This window comes from Sinohyriopsis cumingii, chromosome 17 (genome assembly GCF_028554795.1).
Source record: "Sinohyriopsis cumingii isolate HCF-2022 chromosome 17, ASM2855479v2, whole genome shotgun sequence".
In the NCBI taxonomy this organism is placed as follows: Eukaryota; Metazoa; Mollusca; class Bivalvia; order Unionida; family Unionidae; genus Sinohyriopsis; species Sinohyriopsis cumingii.
This window is the reverse complement of record NC_142977.1, coordinates 121,337,477-121,359,261: the sequence shown is the minus strand read 5'-3', so window position 1 is coordinate 121,359,261 and position 21,785 is coordinate 121,337,477. Positions and strand designations below refer to the sequence as shown.

General features: G+C 33.6%; 1 protein-coding gene across 1 annotated transcript in view; it reads right to left on the bottom strand.

The window, feature by feature from the left end:
* Positions 1-21,785, bottom strand: part of LOC149779778 (replication protein A 70 kDa DNA-binding subunit-like) — an 84,650-nt gene that overhangs the window by 33,942 nt on the left and 28,923 nt on the right. The window contains exons 7-8 of the mRNA XM_089940639.1: positions 7,607-7,796; positions 197-333 (exon numbers count right to left, since the gene is read on the bottom strand). Of these exons, the coding sequence (XP_089796765.1) occupies positions 197-333; positions 7,607-7,796 (327 nt within the window). The remainder of the gene's footprint in view (positions 1-196; positions 334-7,606; positions 7,797-21,785) is intronic.

The window sequence follows — 21,785 nt, the reverse complement described above, 5'->3', positions numbered from 1 at the left end:
AATTTTATGGTGTTTGTTTGTTATACAGAGGTTCAGCTTTATATTCACTTCCTAGCATCTTGAGCTCATTCAAGATCTTTCTGATGTAGGCATGTGGAGCAAGTAATTAATATCAAAATTTGTTCACAAATGCAGCAATAAGAGCAGTGAAAAACAGAGACAAGTACATGGAAGAGCAACTAATTTTTGGACTTACACTTCTTCCCCAAAAGGTCACTGAAACTAACATGCCACTGTTATCCACCAAGTCTATTTCTCGCTTTGTTTCTCTGTCTTTAATCGCAGTTTGGACAATCTCAACCTTTCCAATGTAATTAACAATACCAATTACATCTAAAACATAAAGAAAAGCAAATGGAAGTATGGCCTGATTGCAAAGAATACTTAAATAGAACAGTGCAAAACTCGATCATAACAAAACAATAGTATTGTTTGGCAGTATTTGCACTGTTTGATATTGCAGGTGGGTCCCAAGTACAGTGAGGTGAGACTGCAGATCCATGTACTTTGGGTGAGACCACAACATCCAGAAGGGCAAACACAGTAATTTATTATATACCCTTGTTTATTAAATATGTAAATTTCTTTCAACAAAATTAAATGGATACAAATATTATTAAAAAAACAAATTATATTTGACTTGCTGTATCACTGAATGACACATAAATATGTTGTATGATGTGATATATGTAATGTTATGCTTTGTCAGCTGTTTAATTTTGTTAGATGTGATCTGACATCATGTTAAGCAGCAACAACCTAATGGGTCCCAATAATTGCTGGACAACATCCAATATGTGGAAAATATAATTGATCATTCCTCACAATATATTTGCATGGAAAGTCATGGTAGGGATATAATATAAATCAATAAATATAAATCAAGGATTCCATTGTGTCTGAAAAACTAAGCTAAAAGCAAATTAAAGAAGACTGAAATGTCTGAGTAACCTGAATGGAATTACAATGCTGCTCAGGTGTCAAAACAATATGATGCTAAAATGTAGGAATATTTTCCCCAAAATATAAGAAAAGTATTGGAATTTTAAACAAACAAATACAGATTTTAAAGGAATAACTAATTTACATATATTCAGTTGCTAATATAAAATGGTCTCAGGTCATCAGTTTTCAATTAAGGTTATGATAATGTGCGTAGAAACAACTTCCACCACTCTGAATAATTGCATTCCAGTTAACAGCTGGTATGAATTTTTTTCTATGTTAAATTTATATACTCCCATTATTCTAAATACACTCCTGAAACAGCATACTAAATCTCAGTGGCAACAGAATATTTGAAATCACCATTATTGCCTGATTCCATAGAGAGGAATCAGGTACACTTGCTTAGGTTCAAAAAGAACAACTGCATATTCAAATCTTTAATTGGCTCCGTGGGAAGGTAAAATAACAAAGCCTTAATGCCGACATATCAAGTTCAAAATCAAATCAGTTTTTTAAAACATGTGACCTTAACTGAAGAGTTCATAGGATTAAAGAGTATATGTCACAGAATGTTTACATCATACCTTCACAATGATTCTTTTGAAGTATGAACAAATTCCATTAAGGGGTTTAAAAAATATAAATTGTATATCCAAAACCTTAACTTCATATGACTGTGACCTTTTCCTTAAGTTCAAAAGTGAGAATGTCACAGAAAGCTCTGTCTTATTTTCAAAATGATTCATCCCAAGTACGAACAGAATTCCCAAGAGGTTTAGAAAATATAAGCAAAAAAAATCTTGAACCAAAACTATAATTCTAATTTTTAATGACTAACCTTAATAGCATAGTCAGAGGAGAAAGCGTGTTGCTAATAATAAACATGTACTAACACCTTAACAAACTGTTGATGCCAACATGCAAGTAGAAAAATTATTATGCTTCTCTTCCTGCTAAATCAGCTCTACATGACTGGATTTTAAATATTCCTATAACTTTACTCATTAAACTTGTAATCATATTTATGTGGTTAGAGGCCTATGAACATCATAAAGGAACTGTCACTGTTGGATAACACATCAACACAAACCTCTATTTTGAAGATGAAAAAATAGAACTTGTCACCTCAGAAATTCAGCTAGAAAAGCCGACAGACAACTTACAATCCCTCAAGTTCAGGATGGATGTAAAATGATCAAAAAATCCAAATACTGATCAACTGTTTCATAGAACAATATTAAAGTCAAGGACCAGAATCTGGAGGTTGTAAACGTTTACAAATATCTCAGATCTAGCATCATAAACAAAGCTGGTTCAAGCCAACTCCAGAACTGTACTAGCAGTAGCTTCCCACTTCAAAAATTGAAAAGCATGTGGTTTGACAAAAGCATCACTATCAATAACAGATTCATACAACCAAGTGCACTGTTACTGTCATTGTTTCAATACATTTGAAAACAATGGGCTTTAAACAATCATGATGCTACAGATACATTGACTTTTAAATAAATAAAAAAAATCTCACAGCATAATCCTGTCGCCCAATGGCAACCATGGCAACCTCCTAACAATTATGAAAAATGAAAAGTTCTCCTTGTTTGGTCATATCACATGATGATCAGGGATGGCCAATACCAGCCTACAAGGCACTGTAGGTAGCAAAAGGCAAAGAGAATGCTAACTGAAGAATTGGCTTGAAATCATCATCATGGAGTGGATGGGTACGGCACTTCAAGAAGCATCATAGGTTGTGAAGGACTACAGCTTCTGGAAAACTGTTATCAGAAGGTCAACAGAAATGGTGTCCTAATGATGTCAGTGATCAATGGATGGTGACAGGTGACACAGCATAGTCAACATAAATGTGAAACATTGATTTACCATAGTTTTAATACCCAACATCTAAATGGTTGCAAAAGAAAAATATTCCAATGTGCCAACATTGGACTCTATAAAAGTGCTTGTTAATGAGTAAAGATTTGTAGGTATTGTATTAATTGTTGAAGGGTACAAGCAATAAACAACCTAAACTGAAAACATCTTTGATGGAAAAATGAGAAATTGAGATGTTCAACCTTAAGAATTCAAGTTATCCCTAAAAGAACAGTTATTATCTAAAACCTGTGGTACATTGTATACATTCTTTAAAAATGGAGATCTTTTGGAAGAATTATTTTATTTGTTCCCCTTTTGACTTTTTATTTTCTTGTCAACTTTTTATTTTTCCCATATGAATGATTCATCCATTGAAAATAATATTTTAAAAATGGGTTAAACTTGACACTTTGTTCCTGGAATGCAAATGAAAGATTTCAATTAACAAGCTTTCAATATGGCAAAGGCTATAACCCTGATTAAACATTCTAAGTGACAGAAAACTTCCATCTCAGTCACAATATAAAAAAGAATTCCTAAATTCATTCCATTTCAGTTGTATGAAAGTGTAACTTTTAAAGGGGTAAAACATGTTTTAATTACATAATATTTACATGCTATTATTGCACTGTCAACTCTTTTCCTGTGTTAGTTCCTAGTCCAACATGAATATTTTCTCCTCCAATTAGCAGCTGGAGGTCCCAAAAAAACAAACAAACATGATCCCAGTCTTATTCCTTCATTATTTCCACCATTCAAAATACTGTCTTTCTTTCACTTGGTTCAAGAATGAAGGACATCAGAGTCAGGAAGAGTAGGTAAGTATAACACAATTACAATTATTTTACCCCTCCCCAGCAACATACTCCATTTTAATAGCAGGCTGTAAAACATTAACCTGTTAGTATTGCATTCCTGAATTTACTAAACCAGTGGAAAGCTGATGGCCTTGAGATAACATGTCAAAGTAAATTAACCACTGCAATATGTTACTGGTCTATGTACTGTAGGATAGCTTGACATCTTATGGTCTGACAGCATTGGGACTACAGCATATATACCTTCACTCTACTGCAACACTGATCTAAGGTTAATACATTAACCCCTGGTGAAGAGTTTACATGGCATGAGGTAGTAGCCTACTACCGAGCTCTGTAGTATCAAGGTCATGTATGATACACTAAAGTGGGTGGTATTATAGAAAGGTAGACAGATGTAGCTATACAAAGATACCAAATAATCTGGAAGTTCTGGTTGCACTACAAAATACAGAGGGAAAAACCTCATTTTTCGGACCTGATTTTTTTCCACCCAAAATTCGCCCATGGTCGGAATCCAATTTTGTGTTCGGATTTTAGACTTTTTGGTCTCAGATCTAAGGCAGACTGGTATGAACTGCAAACAAACAGCTGAACCTTTGCAAAATGCAGGATAAGATGGGCATTTAAAAGAAAGAGTGGTCTCAATACAAAAAATAAATTTCAATAAAAAAATCTAACTTTTACCCTTCTGCTCATGTGCGAGCCAAATAGCCAATTAAAAACAATGTTTCTAACACAACTAGGCATTATGATACTGGAAAATTACCTGGAAGTTGATTTATTAGGATTTATTCCGAAATAGCTTTCAAAATGTGTTTCCTACTCGAATTTCAGGCAAAAACGACAAAAACCTCCAGGGGTTAATGTGTTAATGAAGAGAAGGTGAAGTGAAACTGCTTGAATTTAGGCAGCTCTCAAGTCACCATCCAGGGCAGAGAATGATTAATAAATGCTGATGATGCAGAAAAAGCATTAACCTCATTGGCTTTGATTCTCAATGAAAAGCTAACCTCTTTTGATACAATAATCCAATGCAAGATGGTTGTTGCCTAAATATCAAAGGTAACTTGTAAGCGAGAAAGAAACAGTTTCCCAAAGAACAATAATAATAATAATAATAATAATAATAATAATAAAGACTTAGTATTTGAGAAGGTAACTCAGTTTGTTACAGAACTAATCTACCTTGAGGCTTTCTATCTGTAATGTACATTATACACAACATGATGTGAAGAATCTGGCTTGACAATAGATAGGTGATTTTAAAAATCAAAGTATCAAGCCTGGAACATATGCAAAGGCATCTGTGAACATATAAACATATATAAAATATAAAATATCATCCTGCATTGAAAATTTCATCTATAAAAACGATGCAAAATTACAGAAAAGCAGATGGTATTTATTGTACTATAACTGTTCAATTGTCTAAAGATTTCATCCATTTGAGACATTGATTATGAAAAGAAGAAATGCTAGGAGCCTGCCTTATGTCACTGGGAATGTTGTTCCATACCAGTGGACCAGAATATTGAAAACTTTTCTAAACAATTCCTTCTTTGGCCTTGGTATAATGTAATTTTTACTTCTTATGGACCTTAAATTTGGAGTACCATCAGCATCTCTTTGGTGAAAGATATTGCTTAGATAGACAGTAGTGGCTTTTCTGGGTGCTTTATACATCAATTTGGCCTTTCTAAGAAATATTCTTTCATGTATTGTTAAAATCTTTATATTATTCATTGCAACCTGGAAACTGTCAATACACTGATCTAGAATTAAATGGCAAGCCCTCTTTTGGAGTCTTAAAAGTGTTGTTATGTTTGAATTTAAGGTATTACCCCAAATTACATTACAATAGTCCAGATATAGCTGAAATAACTTTTATAAAAGATGACCCAAAACTGAAGAGAAATGTTTTTTATTTTCCTCAGTAGCCAAAGATAAGAATTAACCTTGTTTGAAACATGTTTAATGTGAATAGACCAAGTGAGATTGTTATCTACAAATAGACCAAGAATTCTATCTTGAAAGGTCATATTAAGGCTCACATTGTCAAATAGAACCTGGAGTTTGTTGCTATCTAGCCTTGCTCATTTTTGTTGCACTGTAACTAGTAGGGCTTTTTTTCTTCTTCTGTATTTATGATCATACTGTTTTCCTTACACCATACCTGAAGTCTGTCGAGAGCATCTTGTAAGCTATTTTCAAGTACCGTTTTGGTTTTACCCATCTCAGACAGTGTAGTATCATCAGCATAGAGGTCAGTTGAAGAAACTGAAGTTCCAATCTTAAGAGGTAAATCGTTGATAAATAGAATGAATAACAGAGGTCCAAGGATAGAGCCCTGTGATACTCCACAATTAATATTTTTACTTTAAGAAAATTTACCATTTAAAGATACTTTTTGCACTCTACTGGTTAAGTAAAAAGCAAACAGTTTAGGGAGTTTTCACTGCATTGATAGAGTTTTAGTACAAGACCAAAAGCTTTATGAAAATCAACCATAACAGTGCCTACCATTTCTCCTTGATGTAATGCTTTCAGCCATTTCTTAATCAAAGATACAAGTGCAGTTTCACAGGAGTGATTCTGTCAAAAGCCAGACTAATTATCATGAATAAGATCATAAGTGTTCCAATAGTTGAGAAAAGAATCATGTACATGTTTTCCTAGTAATTTGGAAAGACAAGGTAGGATAGAGATGGGACTGTAGTGATTGACATCATCTTTTGCTAAAAATAGAACCTTTATTTGCTCCTTTACACAATGGTGTAACCTTGGCAGTTTTCCATGTTTGTGGAAATTTACTAGACCTAATACTTTCATTGCAAATGAAAGCTATACTCTCTACAATTGCAGGTACAGCTACTGTTAGTAGCCTTGAACCAATCATATCAAATTCTGTAGCTTTACAATCATCAATTTTTGTAATACATTTTAACACAAATTCTGGACTCATTTCAGGAATTTCAAACTTTATATTATTTGGTAGTTTATTTAGCACAAAAATGTGTGAATTCCAGATGATCAGATGAAGTTTTGCATTCTTTAAGTTTTTCAGCAAATTGAAGGAAAAAATCATTAAAAATATTTAAGATGTCAGTTGGATTATCGGTATAAATGCCATCATGATTGAGGGATAAAATTTCAGTTTTACTCTTACATATCACAACTGTGTAAATCATAATTTGAGTGATTAAACAACTTGTTTATTTTTGTGTTTAATTTTGTTGTGTTTAATTTCTAATCAGTTATCATTTGTTATGATAGATCCATCGACTGATTATATCTTTTAAATTTCTATTCATGATTAATCTATTAATGTCAATTCATTCATTAATTAATCTATTAATGTCAATTCATTCATTAATTAATCTATTAATTTCTATTCATTCATTAATCTATTAATGTCTACTCATTCATTAATTAATCTATTAATTTCTATTCATTCATTAATTAATCTATTAATTTCTATTCATTCATTAATTAATCTATTAATTTCTATTCATTCATTAATTAATCTATTAATTTCTATTAATTCATTAATTAATCTATTAATTTCTATTAATTCATTAATTAATCTATTAATTTCTATTAATTCATTAATTAATCTATTAATTTCTATTAATTCATTAATTAATCTATTAATTTCTATTCATTCATTTTTGTTGATGTTTACCTACATGTTCAGATTCATTCAAGTTATTAATATCATTTTCCTTATATTAGTTTTATAACTCAGTGTACATCATCCATTATTGGAATTTACATGCATGTATTTGGCATCAGATTTAATAAATGTATCAATCACAATATAAATAAACATCTTCTGACCCCAACCTGGATCATCCTGTTACAGTTATATGCATGTGTAGATCGTACATGTTTTCCTTGTTTGAGGTCTAGGAGAGGTAACTGAAAAACTCGAGACATTTTAAGTTACAAACTTAAAAACTTACCAACTAATTCATCCAGCTGTACATTCTTAAGTTCACTGATTTGTTTAAAATCATGCTCCCCTATCTTTGGAAGGTCCACTGCATCTCTGCATCGTTTTATTTTTGTTTTACTATTAATCTTTAATTCTATTTCTGCTCTTTGATACTTTGGGTCAGCATTTGTCACAGAAGCTCCACTTACATAATAAACCTGAAAAATATAAAAGACATAAGGTTCTTTTGTAAAATATGTAAGAGTTTGCTATTTTTTGTAACAGTAACCATATTTGATGGATAACTGGTATTATTTGTACAAATTTTACAGCCTTGTACTATGTCATGATACTTTTTATAAAATGTGCTAAGCACTGTTTGAGTAGAAGTCATTTAAATATATTTCTTTTATATTTAGTAATGTTGACTACATTTGATGGTAAATCAGCATCATTTGTATGTGGTCAAAGTCAGTTGAAAAATTATCTGAAGGTTAATATTTTCCATTACTGAGAAACAGTGGCCATATTTGATTGTGGACCAGTACACATCTGAAAACCATCATGCTTTCTGTTAAATCTGGACAAACTATGTTGAAAGGTTTTTAGGAAATCAATTAATAGTGGCAATATTTGATGGCAGATGGGCTATCAGATGGGTAGATGGGCCATCAGATATTGAAAGTCCTTTATGGGCTGTCAAATATTAAAAGTCCTTTATGGGCTGTCAGATATTAAAAGTCCTTTATGGGCTGTCAGTTATTAAAAATCCTTTATGGGATGTCAGATATTAAAAGTCCTTTATGGGCTGTCAGATGTTAAAAGTCCTTTAGGCCAGAATGCTTCCTGTCAAATTGTGAAGAGGGTTTTTGAGAGTTTAAAATACTAATGCCCATTATGTTTGATGGCAAATTGATACCATTTTATTTACTTTTGATGCTTGTCATGCCACACTGCTCTGTACCAATTTTGTTTGAAATTGGCCAAGTGGAATCTGACAAGTTTAAAATGTTAAATGTTGATAGATGATGCATGCTGGAAAAAGGGACATACTGTAAGATCACTTGACCTTATAGATGAGCAAAACAAAGATCAGGTTTGATGAGTGGAACTTATGTGCAATTTCTTCTGGCTTGGTGAGAGTAATGTTTTTGTAAAGTTCACTAGCCTACAAACAAGGATTCATTAATGTTTCCTGTGCTCCACCATGTCATCATCCACAAAACCTTCACAAACAACAGTAGCTCAATTTTACCTTAGCAGAAGGTCCATGACATGAATAATATTCCTAACAGAAATAACCCCATCAAATTTCATGACAGTATATGCAGCAGGATCCATGAAACTGAGCTACCAGCAAAGCCATAATGTAATAACTTGAGTGTAAAAAGTGCATCAAAATGACATTTTATCCTCATTCAAGTGATGAATGCACTGTGGTGAGTTTTACCTTCCAATATGTTTGCACCTATCAACTTTCATGACTGTGCATACAAAGGTGTCAGAAAAACTTAATTCAATGCAAAACTTAAAAGGTGCCATGATAGTTCAGTTGGTAGAGCATAATACTCATATTCCAAAGGTTGCAGGTTAAATTCCAATGTAGACCAGCTTGCGCTGACTGTCTTGGTGTGTCTTTCTGAAAAGGCATTCCATTTCCTTGGCCTGATATTGACAATAATGTGTAAAAATTGCTATTACAACCAACAAAAACAATACAAAACTTAACATAATTACCAGTGTGAAAAGTAGGTCACAATGACCTACTTTATCCCATGGCAACCAATAACCTCCAAGATGAACACCAATTAAACTCTTTCTGAAGTTTTTTTTGTCCCTGCCTAATATTCTTCTTCAAAAATTAACATGGCTGGATATTAATAAAAATTATTATAAGTAAAAGTTTATTAACTGTTAAGCTATAGTTCAGAAACCATTTTTCTTTCTTTTGACTCACAAAACACAGGTTTTTTCCCTTCACCTAAGTAAGTCATTCACAAAAGATGGGTAATTGTAGCTGGTGAGCAACAAGTCATTGTGTGGAAATAAAACTGAGATGGGTGGACAGCACAAGATAATACTCTCTGTATTATGGATGGCATGCAAATTAAAATTTTGAAAGATGTTACTTATTTCAATCAATAAGAGAACATTGAACTGGTGCACTAGAAAATGTATAGTTTTTTTGGTGATATGCAGTTTTAGTTTTATTAATTCCTTAAATCCTTTCTTTCATTTTGAAATATTTATTTTGAGAATAATAAATAATTGTAATAAATAATTTGTTATGAAAGAAATTTTTTCAGAATAAATATATAAACTTTCAACATTTTTTTTACTGCTTTCCTAATGATTTAAGCAATGTTTAGTTAGCAATCTGGGAGAGGAAATAAAAGTGTTATTTTGCCTGTCCAAAGACTTATTTGCATGCAAAATATAACCTTTCTTTTGTCCCAACAATTACAGACATTAAAAAAGACTGAGACATAATCAGCCTGACTACCACAAAAAACAACAGAGGTGACAAACTCTCGTTAAAATATTAAGCCAATAAACTATTATAGACTGATATAATCACTTTAAGGATTTTATGTACACTTGTGTCCATGTTTATTCTTAACATATTCTTTGTTCATTTTTTTCGGTTTGCATTTTAGCCATTATTTTAACCGCTTTTTGATTATGTTACTTCATCATGTCACCTGGTCAACTGGTGCCTGTTAAGTTTTTTTTTATTGACAATCATACAAAGTGATATAATCCATATAAAGACATGAAAGATCAATCAATATTTACAAATATATTGAGTACATAACTTCCATATATTTAACCTACAAGCTAAACTGCTAATGATAAACCAACTAGGTTGTTATTGATCCATTTTGGTTTTGTTTCTTACAACTTGATGCAGAATGAAGTTTTGCTTGGATTATATAATGCATTACCTGCTATTATTACACTGATAGCTCTTTACCTGGCACCAGTCTAAGGTGAAACTTCCCTTCTCCAACTACAAATCAGAGGTTTAAAGCAAAATAAACAGCCCATGAGTCCCAGTCTGTTGCCTTAATTCATTGCTTCAGAATACCATCCCTCTAACTGACATGGCCACTGGTAATAAGAGCAGGCAAGACTATTACATAATTAAAACAAGTTTCTTACCACAACACCCCCCCCCAATTTTTCTACCAGTAATACATATATGCTACCTGAATTTCATGTATTTTTTCATACCCATTAATATTTCATACACAATCCAGTTATCAAAATAATAATAATTATTTAAATGTATCATAATTTTTCATACAAATCACTTTGTATATTTCGAAAAATCCATTAAATTTTATTGGACATAAAATTACTAAGGAGATTTACGTTTGCAAAAGATTGAAAATACCATATTGCCATTTTGTTTTTACAAAAATTAATAATCAATTGCTGCTGAGAAAATACAATGATTAATGCATAAGGTCTCATACTGTCATTACAATATCTACTGGTGTTTATTAACAAATAGACAAAGGACTTCACAGAACATACCTTTTAATACTATCCTTAATTAGTTCTCCTTATTAAGTTTGCCACCGTAACAAAACATCATGTGTATTTTAAAATGAGTTTGGAAACCCTTTGATGTTTTCTTATGCACAAAAATTACATCTCAGTACATGCTAAAGTGAAGACCACAGACCATCAGTCAACTAGTCTTATTGTTTCATTATAGTCATACAAAAATAAAATATAGAAACCTTGTCATTTACTATCGTAAATTTGAATGTCACGGACTCCATTAAATCGATCTGAACATATACATATACTATCTTTTAAGTGTTTGTTCTGTTTTGACTTGGATATAAATAACATTTTATTGCAAATCTATTCTACAATATACCCCACTATTGTCATTTTTGGTGAGTTTGAAAAACAAGTAATGCATATGATCGCTTGTCCTTATAACAAATTTTGTATGGACTATGGCTTCAATAGCACATTGACAGATTTTCATTTCCCTAAAGAGAGCCTCATTTCCCTACTGGCAGCCTCGTTAATTTGACCAATTCTGTTGATTTTTGCCCTCAGTCCAGTTTTAACTGGATAACCAAAGTGCTAAGCGTGTTTAATTACCATGTAAATAACACTGCATAGCCAAGTGGTTTTTTCGACAACGTATATCGTAATTAAAACAAGAAGGAATTTTTGATTTAGCGGTGTTTGATAATGGAATATAGTAGGGTCGTAATACATGAGGATTATCACAATTGTCAGGTAACCGAAAATAGTCTTTTTTCTCTTTGCAAAAGCTACAAATAAAAACCACTCTGAATATACGGTCTTGTACAATGACAAAATTTTGCTTCATCTCTCTCCCTCACACACACATGCTCATGTGCATTAACTAGAACCTGATTTCAAGTTCTTTATTTTTTTTAATTGCAATTTGATAATGAGAATATTGTTGCTGTAAAAATACAAGTTGCATTTAATTTCTTGAGAATGTGAACTCATATTGTTGCATACAATTTACCAATAAATAATACCCGTAACTAATACATGTTCAAACCATCTTAATCATTTTGCCAACATTACACAACATAATGGCTACATATGATCTAAATGCAGATCAACTTGCACACTGAGACATAATCCTATCTCTCTCTTGTCCCCTAATAAAAAACAAAAATCTTTTTGAGTACTTTTATTTTTATTGTAATTAGATTCTTGAGTTGAGAGCAGAATCAGACAGAAAATATCCATTTCCTTTGTACGTTTGTACCTTTAAGTTGTCAAGTAGCGTGTGTTCTGTAGAACTTGTTCAGGTATGATCCCTTTATTTTTTGTACACGGTCAGTACCACAAAATGATAATTATTTATTTTGCATATAATTTTTTGTGCACTGAATTTAATAATTATTTTTTTGTGTATGAAAAATTACATGAAATATGGTATTGCTGAATCAATGAGCCCAGAGTGAGGCTGAGGCCCCATAACAGCTGTCATAAATAATATGCCATCTATTTCCAGTAAGATGTTCTGCACACTAGAACATGACTTGCAGTGACAGCTTACTGAGCTGACACAACTCGGTCTGATGCATAAATACCCTCATTCCGGTGTGCCACTGAACTTCAGATGTAAAACATCCTGTTTTCTCATTGGGGAGGTATACAGTTGTAGCGTGCTGTTGAGTCTCATTGCAAAAAAGTCTAGCATTGGCAGCTGAAGAAGAATCTCTGTTACTGATTGATGCAGTATGTGAGAACTGCATATCCCTGCCTTGACATGCCTGCTGCTAGACTATTCCTTTTGCCTGGAATGTGGTAAACTCTAAGACTTATCCCCTCCAAAACCTGCATATCAAAGGTAGTTCTATGCTTCCAAAGAAAAGAGGAGAAGGACCATTGCTTGTCTGTGAAGAACATAACTGTGACCTACAGTTAGAATGACACATCCTTGTAGTGCCAGAAACAGCACACAGATCTAGGTTGTGAATATGCATGGAAAAGTCCTGCATGAAATACAATACTGTAAGAACAACACTTTTTGCTCAAGGTAAGCACCCCAGCCCAAATCTAAGGCATCAGTATACAGGAAGTAGTAAGTTTCAGGGATATGTATCAGAACTCTGGCCAGAAACAAGTTCTTGTTTATCCAGCTCTAATAAATGCTGAATATCAATGGAATCTGAGCTGAACAAATATCCCTGTGATATCCCGCATTAGCTAGCAGAAGAAACTAGAAAGACTGTAAATGTAGTCTTCCTAGGAAATCTAGATCTGCTGCTGCCTAGAGGGTCTACAACAGGGGTGCATAACCCGTGGCCCATGGGCTGGGTCCAGCAAGCAAACATGTTCTGTTCGACCCTCAGGGCAAATTAAAACAACACAGAAATCTGGCTCATGAACAGTAATTAAAGAAATTAGTGTTTGCAGCCCTTGAGTGGTCTTAGAAATGCAATCGATTTGGCCTTTGGCTGAAAAAGGTTGTGCACTTTTGGTCTACAAGAAAGAAACCTGTAGGTCAGCAGGCAATGAAATCTTCTGTTACACCCCTTCTGTGGCAGCAAGTATCTGACAGTGTGTAATCCTATTGGGAGGAACATGAACTGTCCAATGATTTGTGATGGTGTAGGTGAAATTCTGAGAAGGAATGGGATTAAACCCAGTCAAGTTATTGTCTTGCAACAGGGTGACATGTCTATGTGTAAGATGTTTGAGAACAACTAGTTGTCAAAATACTGGATGATGCCCCCCCCCCCAACAACAACAATCATAAATGAGCCACAAATTAATCCCATCACTTTGGTAAACACTTTGGGTGAGAACACAAGGCTGAAGGAAGGAGATAGATATCCATGGAGACAATCCAATCACTTGCCATTAATGCGATCCTGACTAAGACCTGCAAATTCATCTAGAAATGGTCTTTCCAAAAAAACTGTTTTAAACTGAAAGATTGATGATAATGTAAAAAGTATTTCCTTGTTTTAAAATCAGGAGGATCTGCAAATAGAACTCAAGGCTTTGAGTGTTTTACAATTTCTCTGAAAGGTGCATAATCTTCCTGGATTCAATTTTGGTATGGTGACAAAAAAACGGGGTCTCTGATAGAGGTGGAGGATCCAAGAAGCTGGTAACCCCTGTGAAATTATCATGAACAATTCATGAACTGGCTTGAACTGTTAAAGAATTATTCATGAACTGGGTTCATGAACCATTCATGAAAGTTCATAAAAATGTTCATGAATTATTCATGAATATGCACGAACTGAAAATGGTCAATTCATGAAATTGTGAGTTCATAAAAGTTCACAATTTGGGTCATCATCATTCATGAACAAGTGCATGAACATATTCATGAACTATGATGAACAAAGTTTGTCATGAGAGATTCATGACTGTTCATGAACAGTTCCTTTAAAAAAATTGATTATCTGACAAACTCACATTAATGCCTATAGTAACATTTAATTCTGGATCATGAAATGACATTGGAGGTGGGGTTTTAAAAACAGAATAAAATGCAACATATTATCTTAAAAACAGTCTTTAATTTCAGATAAATTGCTAATATTCAACAAAGAAGATGTAAATTGACAAGCGATATTCTTTTTTTTTTACTCTTAGCAACACTTCTGTTCTGTAATTTTTCGTTGAAAATTTTTCAAGCGACATTGGGAAAATTTTGTTCGATCAAGTGTTCAAGCATATTTAACTTTCATCATCAAGGGATAATCTTTGGGGTTTCTCCTGACTTTACTGATCTTTTTCCCTGAGATTGACCTGTCAGACAACTCTTCTTTTGTGAAGATCTTCAGTGCCAATAATTTAATAAAATCCCACCCATAATGCCACTACTGAATGTCTTCATCTGTGGCTTGAGCTGTTCCATCCAATTACTGTTTGGATCTTTATCATTACTGCAGCAGTCACTATTTAATGTCTCTTCAATCTTAGCCACATGATCCTCCAGTGTTCAATTTTCTTCCTTAACCTACAAACTTCATCCTCTAATTTTACTTTTCTGCTGTCTTATCTGAAAGAAAGATAAACCAGTTTATCACAGATAACCTCAGATCAACATTGTCTTCAGTTTTTAACACATTTTTATTGTACCCAACTTTATTTACAATTATCACACAACTCAAATTTTTTTAATCCCTTACACTTAATACTCAACTTACTAAGCATTTATATTATTTGGAGAATTTTGTCACTGTTTTCATTTCAAATGAAGCTGACTAGCCATAGGTATTATTATACAAGTCTGATATTTTATCAATGAAATGACAAATTTTTTTGACAACAGGCTTGTCACAAATTGTCACCATTTTCTATTGATAAAACATCAGACTTTTGTGGGATAGACCCTAATTTCGCTGATGCATCTACTCGGACTCCGCATGTTGCGCATCGCTACCGGTTTCATCATGTTATTTGCTTTTCTATTTTTGTGTATAATTTGACACATTAACTAGCTTAGTTTTTTTTAAAATTTACCAAATTACATCAGATCATAGAAATAATGATCTCAAAAAACAGAAAACGATACAGAACATCTAAATTCCAATAGCAGATTCAGTACTGCGTCTTGTATCGAGATCAAAAGGGAGGAGACTTAGAATAATGAAGCAGAGTAATGTTTAGAGTTTTTTTAAAATTTGAAAAGTCTAAACTGGGTCCGAAAAAAATCATTCCTCATTAGTTTGGTTAAAACTAATATAATTACATATAAAAACCAACAAAATATCCATATAACTTCCACTGAAATAATCATGAATGACCAAGATACTCACCGTAATTTTGATGATTCTGGCTGGATATGCTTATCCTCCTAATTTTGCTCTCACCAAATCATTTCCTTCATATTCTTCATAATCTCTTCTTTCTCGGCACTTCTACTGACTTACAAGAAATAATATGGAGAATATTCTCATCTGTCTATTCCATCAGAGTTCATGGTTATTTTGGAATGTTTTTACTTGTTGCAGAACTGCTTGCATGCTCTTTGTTTGTGGGGGAAAAGGAGGATCAGCTGCTGAAATCGCGTGTGTATATTAACCAATCATGTCTTCTTTCAATATCATCCAATCAGGATAATTGTTGTTTACATATTTTGGTTTTTACAGCAAACTGGCAACCAGTGATTGTTATAAATCAACAGAGTATCTGGTTTCTGACAGTAATGGATGAAAACAGTCAGTGAAAGCTTTCATAGCAAGTACATTTTACTCATGCTGGCAAGGAAATATTTACCCTTATTAATCCAAAACTACTCTGCTTATCTACACAAGTATTGAATAAAAGATCTCTATGAACATTTATACAGTATTCATATAATTTTTTTAATTTATTCACCTTTATTTATATTTCAAAAATATTGGGAGAAAGTTTGTAGCATGACTTTTCATTAACATTTTATTAATATACACCGCTCCCTCGATAACTCGTACCCAGATAACTCGCGATCCCGCTTATAACGTGGTGTCTGTCTTGGCTCCCGAATTTTTTCCAGAGAAAATGTACTTAAAATATCTTTAAAATATGCTGAACATGAAAAAATTACGATACGAATTGATAAATTAAACCTTGATACATTGCTCGTTTTATCATCAAAAATAGTGATTAATGCCCGTAAAAATATAATCCATATTTTGAAATTTGCAAGTTCTAAAGAAGAATTAATTTCAGAGATTTTGAAAACACTTAATTATGCATATTTGGATGCCAATTTTTGATTTGGGACGCAGAAAATCACTGAGGCGGGAGTCCTCCGTAGGCATGTAATAGGTGCATGGGAAAATTCAAAGATTTACCGGTCCTGTTTCAGCCACCTGCTTTGTGGGAAAATGTGTTGATCAGTTAACTGTGCTGATATTTACAATGACAGAATTCAGTGACTGAAAAACTCTTTGATGTACTGTTGCCATTTTATAAGAGTACATAAAAAAAAGAAAAAGAACATGATGCAACAGCTAGGCAGCTAGTTCAAAAGCTTTGACTGGCGGCCAAGTGAGAAAATGTACTGATATTTAGTGACTGAATTCAGAGGCAGAAAGACCCAGTTTTAAAATCCTAGCGAGACCTCTGTTTAAAGATATCATATATTATGTAAGTTTTTATGATAAATAGTTGACATTATACTGTAAATAAACAGTCTGGTGAAATAGCGATCAATGAAAACTTCTGGTAAATGCTAACAGGTGGCAACAGAGAATGAAATAAACACCAGTTAAACGTCTTCCTGTGTGAAAGTCACATTCTAATCCTTTAATTCCATTTCAGTGTAAACATTATAATCACAACATATTCTGTTCATTGAAAACATGAAAAGAGTCAATCGACCGTCGCATCGAAACCCGTGAGTACTTCTGTGAGAACCTAATTACATGTACATACCAGCTTTGTTTTGATCAACAACTTGGGGAAGTGTTTGTTGCATTAAAAAAAAAAATCGATTACAAGAGACCTCGGGTGCTGGATTAAGGGTCTTGGAGCTGCCTTTGACGTAAAGCAAAACAGTAACAGAGACAACGACGATGATAGTGACTTTGAATGTTTCAGTGAAACTGATGTCATTAATGCCGAGGCTGTTTGGGAGAAATTCATACATACTCATGGTCCTGAGATGGGCGTTTCTCTTGATGATATGGAGGAGTGGATTTGTGCTGACAATGATTGCCCCACAGCCGAATACATGTCAGATGAAGCTATAATTATTTCTATAGCGAACAAATTTGCAGCAGAAGATGATTCTAACTGGAGTAACACAAGTGTTGAAAGTGATGCAGATGAAGATGTTGCACCCCCATCCCTCTGCACAGGAAGCAATCAAATATTTTGATATTGCCATAAGGTGGCTGGAGACCCAAAATGTTGACTACGTAAAGCTCATGCAGTTGAGAAATCTGAGGGATTTTGCTCGGCGGCAGAGAAACCAACGAGTAACACAAAAAAAAAAAAAATTAACTGATTTTTTTCAAAAAGTGAATTGATATTTGTCAAGTGTGGCACAAACGGCAAGTATTAACTTGTTCTAATTTATGTTGTTTTAAATTTGTAGACCAATTAAATATGTTAGTACTCATTAACCCTTTTTTTTTTGTTTTCCATTTTACTTCTATCGCATTCAAATCTATCTATCTATCGTTCGATCGACACTGTTTCTCAAAAAGAGTCGATCTTAAAAAATAAATATATATAAAAAACGTCTAATTTGGATCAAACAATAAAACTAGAATGTATCCAATTCAACATAAAAATTTGTGACGTAGTACACAATGTGTGAAGTGGTACACATGTTAAGCAAACGGAAACCACGTGGAATAATGTTTTCGATGATTGCTGCAATATACTGTAATTTATCCTGAAATTAATGTTGTCCTATGAGAGAATAATAAAGCACACCGTTATGAAGAGATATTTATTAACAGTTAATCTCAGAACGATTATAAAGTGAGTATTCAACACTATAATCTGCCTACCCCTCCCCCCCCCCTTATTTTTCCTTTGTCATCGATCACTTTATTGGTTTTGGGCTTATTTTATAGGTCCCTTGATAACTTGCGCCTCACTTATAGTGCAGTCGATGTTTCTGGACACCGATGTGCACGAGTTATCGAGGGAGTGGTGTAATGGTAAAAAATGTTGTATACATTTTCAATAAATATTTTAGTCGGGCATCAAAGTATTTGACACTTCAAGAACTTTTAAGATATTATAACAGTTCATAAAAGTTCATCAGTGTGTTCATGAACTTCATGTATGATGCATCAAAATTCTTGAAGTGTTCATGAACTTAGTTGTGGAACTTTCACGAACATTTGTTCATGAACTCAAATGATGAAACTGATCATGAACATTTGAAGAACAGTTCATGCACATTCATGAACAGTTCATGAGTGTTTATGAAGTCATGAATTTGTTCTGGCAGGGGTATCCCTCTCTTAATTTAGAGAAGACCATCTGTCCACCCCATTGGTAGACAACTTAAGTTTTCGTGCAGAAATGAAACTAATAACATACAGATGAATGGAAATGTTCTGCCTTATGGTGGAAATAAATAAACAAAGCCTTACACTGTACAAAATTTACAATTTTATGTCTCACTCTAAACTTTAAAAACCTCCATTTAGCTACAAGTTCATTACGTCATCTGTATCTTTGTTTTATTTCTATGGTGGTGGTGATGTTGGGGGAGCAGGATACATGAATACTGTAAGTTGCACAAGATTAACAACCACCTCTTTAACATCTCACTACTAATGACCATGACCTTTGAGCTAGAGACTTTAGTATTGTATGATAATGTGTGGACAGGGGTAATGTTCATCAAAATATCTGTAGGGGTGAGAAAGGTACAAACTGGATAATGTAATAAGCTCTTGATTTACATTGTTTCTTTTTGTGACCATGACCTTGAAGGGTGATAATATAACTGAATTCACAAGACACTGTAAAGCTAAAATAAATAACAGACTAACATTTGATTAAAATATTGTCCATGGTTCAAAATAATAACCTATATTTATACAGGTCATGATTACATTTTCCCTTATTTTATTTTGACATCGAGGTGGGGGCATGGATATTGTATGTGACAAACTGTCTAGTCATAATGCATAATGGAGACAAGTTATATTAATACATCTTAAGTGGTTCAATAGTTATACTCCAGGCAAGGATACAAGTCTGAGTAACATAGTCCTTTGATATGACCTTGACTTTGCCTTGATGGCTGTGACCTTGACACGGTAAAGTGTGTGGCTATGGTAAGTGAAACACTGTCTGTATATGATATATAACTGGGTAAAGTGTCATTAAAAATTAGAAATCTAGACAAGGATACAACCAAAAATGAAGATTTTTTGTTGCTGTGACCTTGTCCTTGAGACAAGAGCTATGGTTGTGCACCTTCTTGTAATGATGGTTCAGAACATAAATTCTTGACAAGGATACCAGTCACAGATTTACAGGCAGGGGGCATGGCTATATGTGACACTGTAGAGTTACTGTATATCCTTGGGCAAAGCTTGTACTCTGGACAAGGACAAAAGTCACGAAGTTAATTTTTATCTTACCCTGACAATGACCTTGAGAGAGGAGGCATGGCTATGGTACATGACACAATGTCTACCCATGAGATATACTAAGGCCAAGCTAAATGAAAATTTTCAATTGTTACTTATCACAGATAAACATTTTAATGGATAGATGGAGAGCACTACAACACCCATCTTAAAACAGTGTAAAAAAATCTGTGAGTAATGTGGTGAGTAAACAAGAGGCCCATAGTTTTGTGCCCTTTACTTCTGCAGAAGAATATTGGCAATATTGCAGCAAGAGGCCCAAGTGGCTCTGAGGTTATTCACCTGGATGATGTCAGCCTAATAACCCAATGCAAGAACAATTGGTAAAGAAATCTTTGTCAATATGATGCTTTCTGTTGAAATTTCATCCATTCTGTTGACTGCATATATTATGAAAACAACTGTTTTAAGGTTTTTCTATCTTCATCCATATATGATGGCATATCAGCATCATTTGTCTAATACTGGAAATCCCCTATGCCAAGATGCCTTGTGTCAAAAGTTAGTCAAATTTTGTTTAGCCATTCTTGATGTACAGTTTTGAAAATGTTTTTCTACTTTTAGTGTTTGAATTATGTCTTTTGTGCAAATCTGAAAACCAGCTAAGACAAGATGCTATAAAGTCTGGTCAAATTATGTTAACCCTTTACCTCATAAAGCATAGTGACAAAGTGCAGCACGCTATAAATAGAACACCTGTTGCTTAGTTGACAGCATATGCATAGGCCTGCCTGTGAATTGTTAAGCAATGTAGTGATGTTATGTTTAACAGCAGTTTTAACCATTTTACATTTTTGGTACACATCTATTATATGCGGAAAAATTTAAGAGTAAAGTTCGATTGTTATAGCTGTGTAATTATTTTTCACGGAAGAATTTTTTATGTGCTTTAAATTCGAGAGAGAACTCATTCACCGTCATGTCAGTGAGGCCATGTGACCAACCGTAGCTGCCATTTCCGAAATTTACAATGTTTTCGTGTGAGTCTACATCACTAAGTCATCTGAATTTGATAATTTATAAAAAACTAATTGCTGCCTACATCAATATCAGAGACTTTACCTAATTTATTGAATCTTTCGTGGTTGTTGATTCTGATCATGAAAACTTCGTACATACTGAATGAAATCTGCGGCCGCCATTTTGGAGAGTGGAGATTACGACCCAGTTCCTTTAAATAGCAGATATCGACCAGTGCATAAATAGCGACCACGTGATCTGACGTAATTGTCATTTGCAGAAATGAATGTAGTTTCTAATAGGGGGTTTTCCCTGAAGGTGGCGCTATGAAAACAAGCTCAAAATGGCTGATGTTTACAGCAGGCATCAAAAGCCACTTCCACACGAATCTTGTACAGGCGTCAAAAGGTGCTTCCATGCAAATGGAGTAGAGGCGTCCAAAGACGCTTGCATGAGGTAAAGGGTTAAGCAGTTTTTCAGACGTCATTCAAGGGTTCTACTTTAAGAAGTCAAATAAAGGTTCTATTTTTAGCACCAACAATATTTGATGGCACAAACTTGAAAGGTCTTCATGCCAAGATGCTTTTCATCAAATCTGGTCAAATTCAATTAAATGGTTTTGGAGAAGAAATATTTTTAAAAAAATGTTTTATTTTCAGT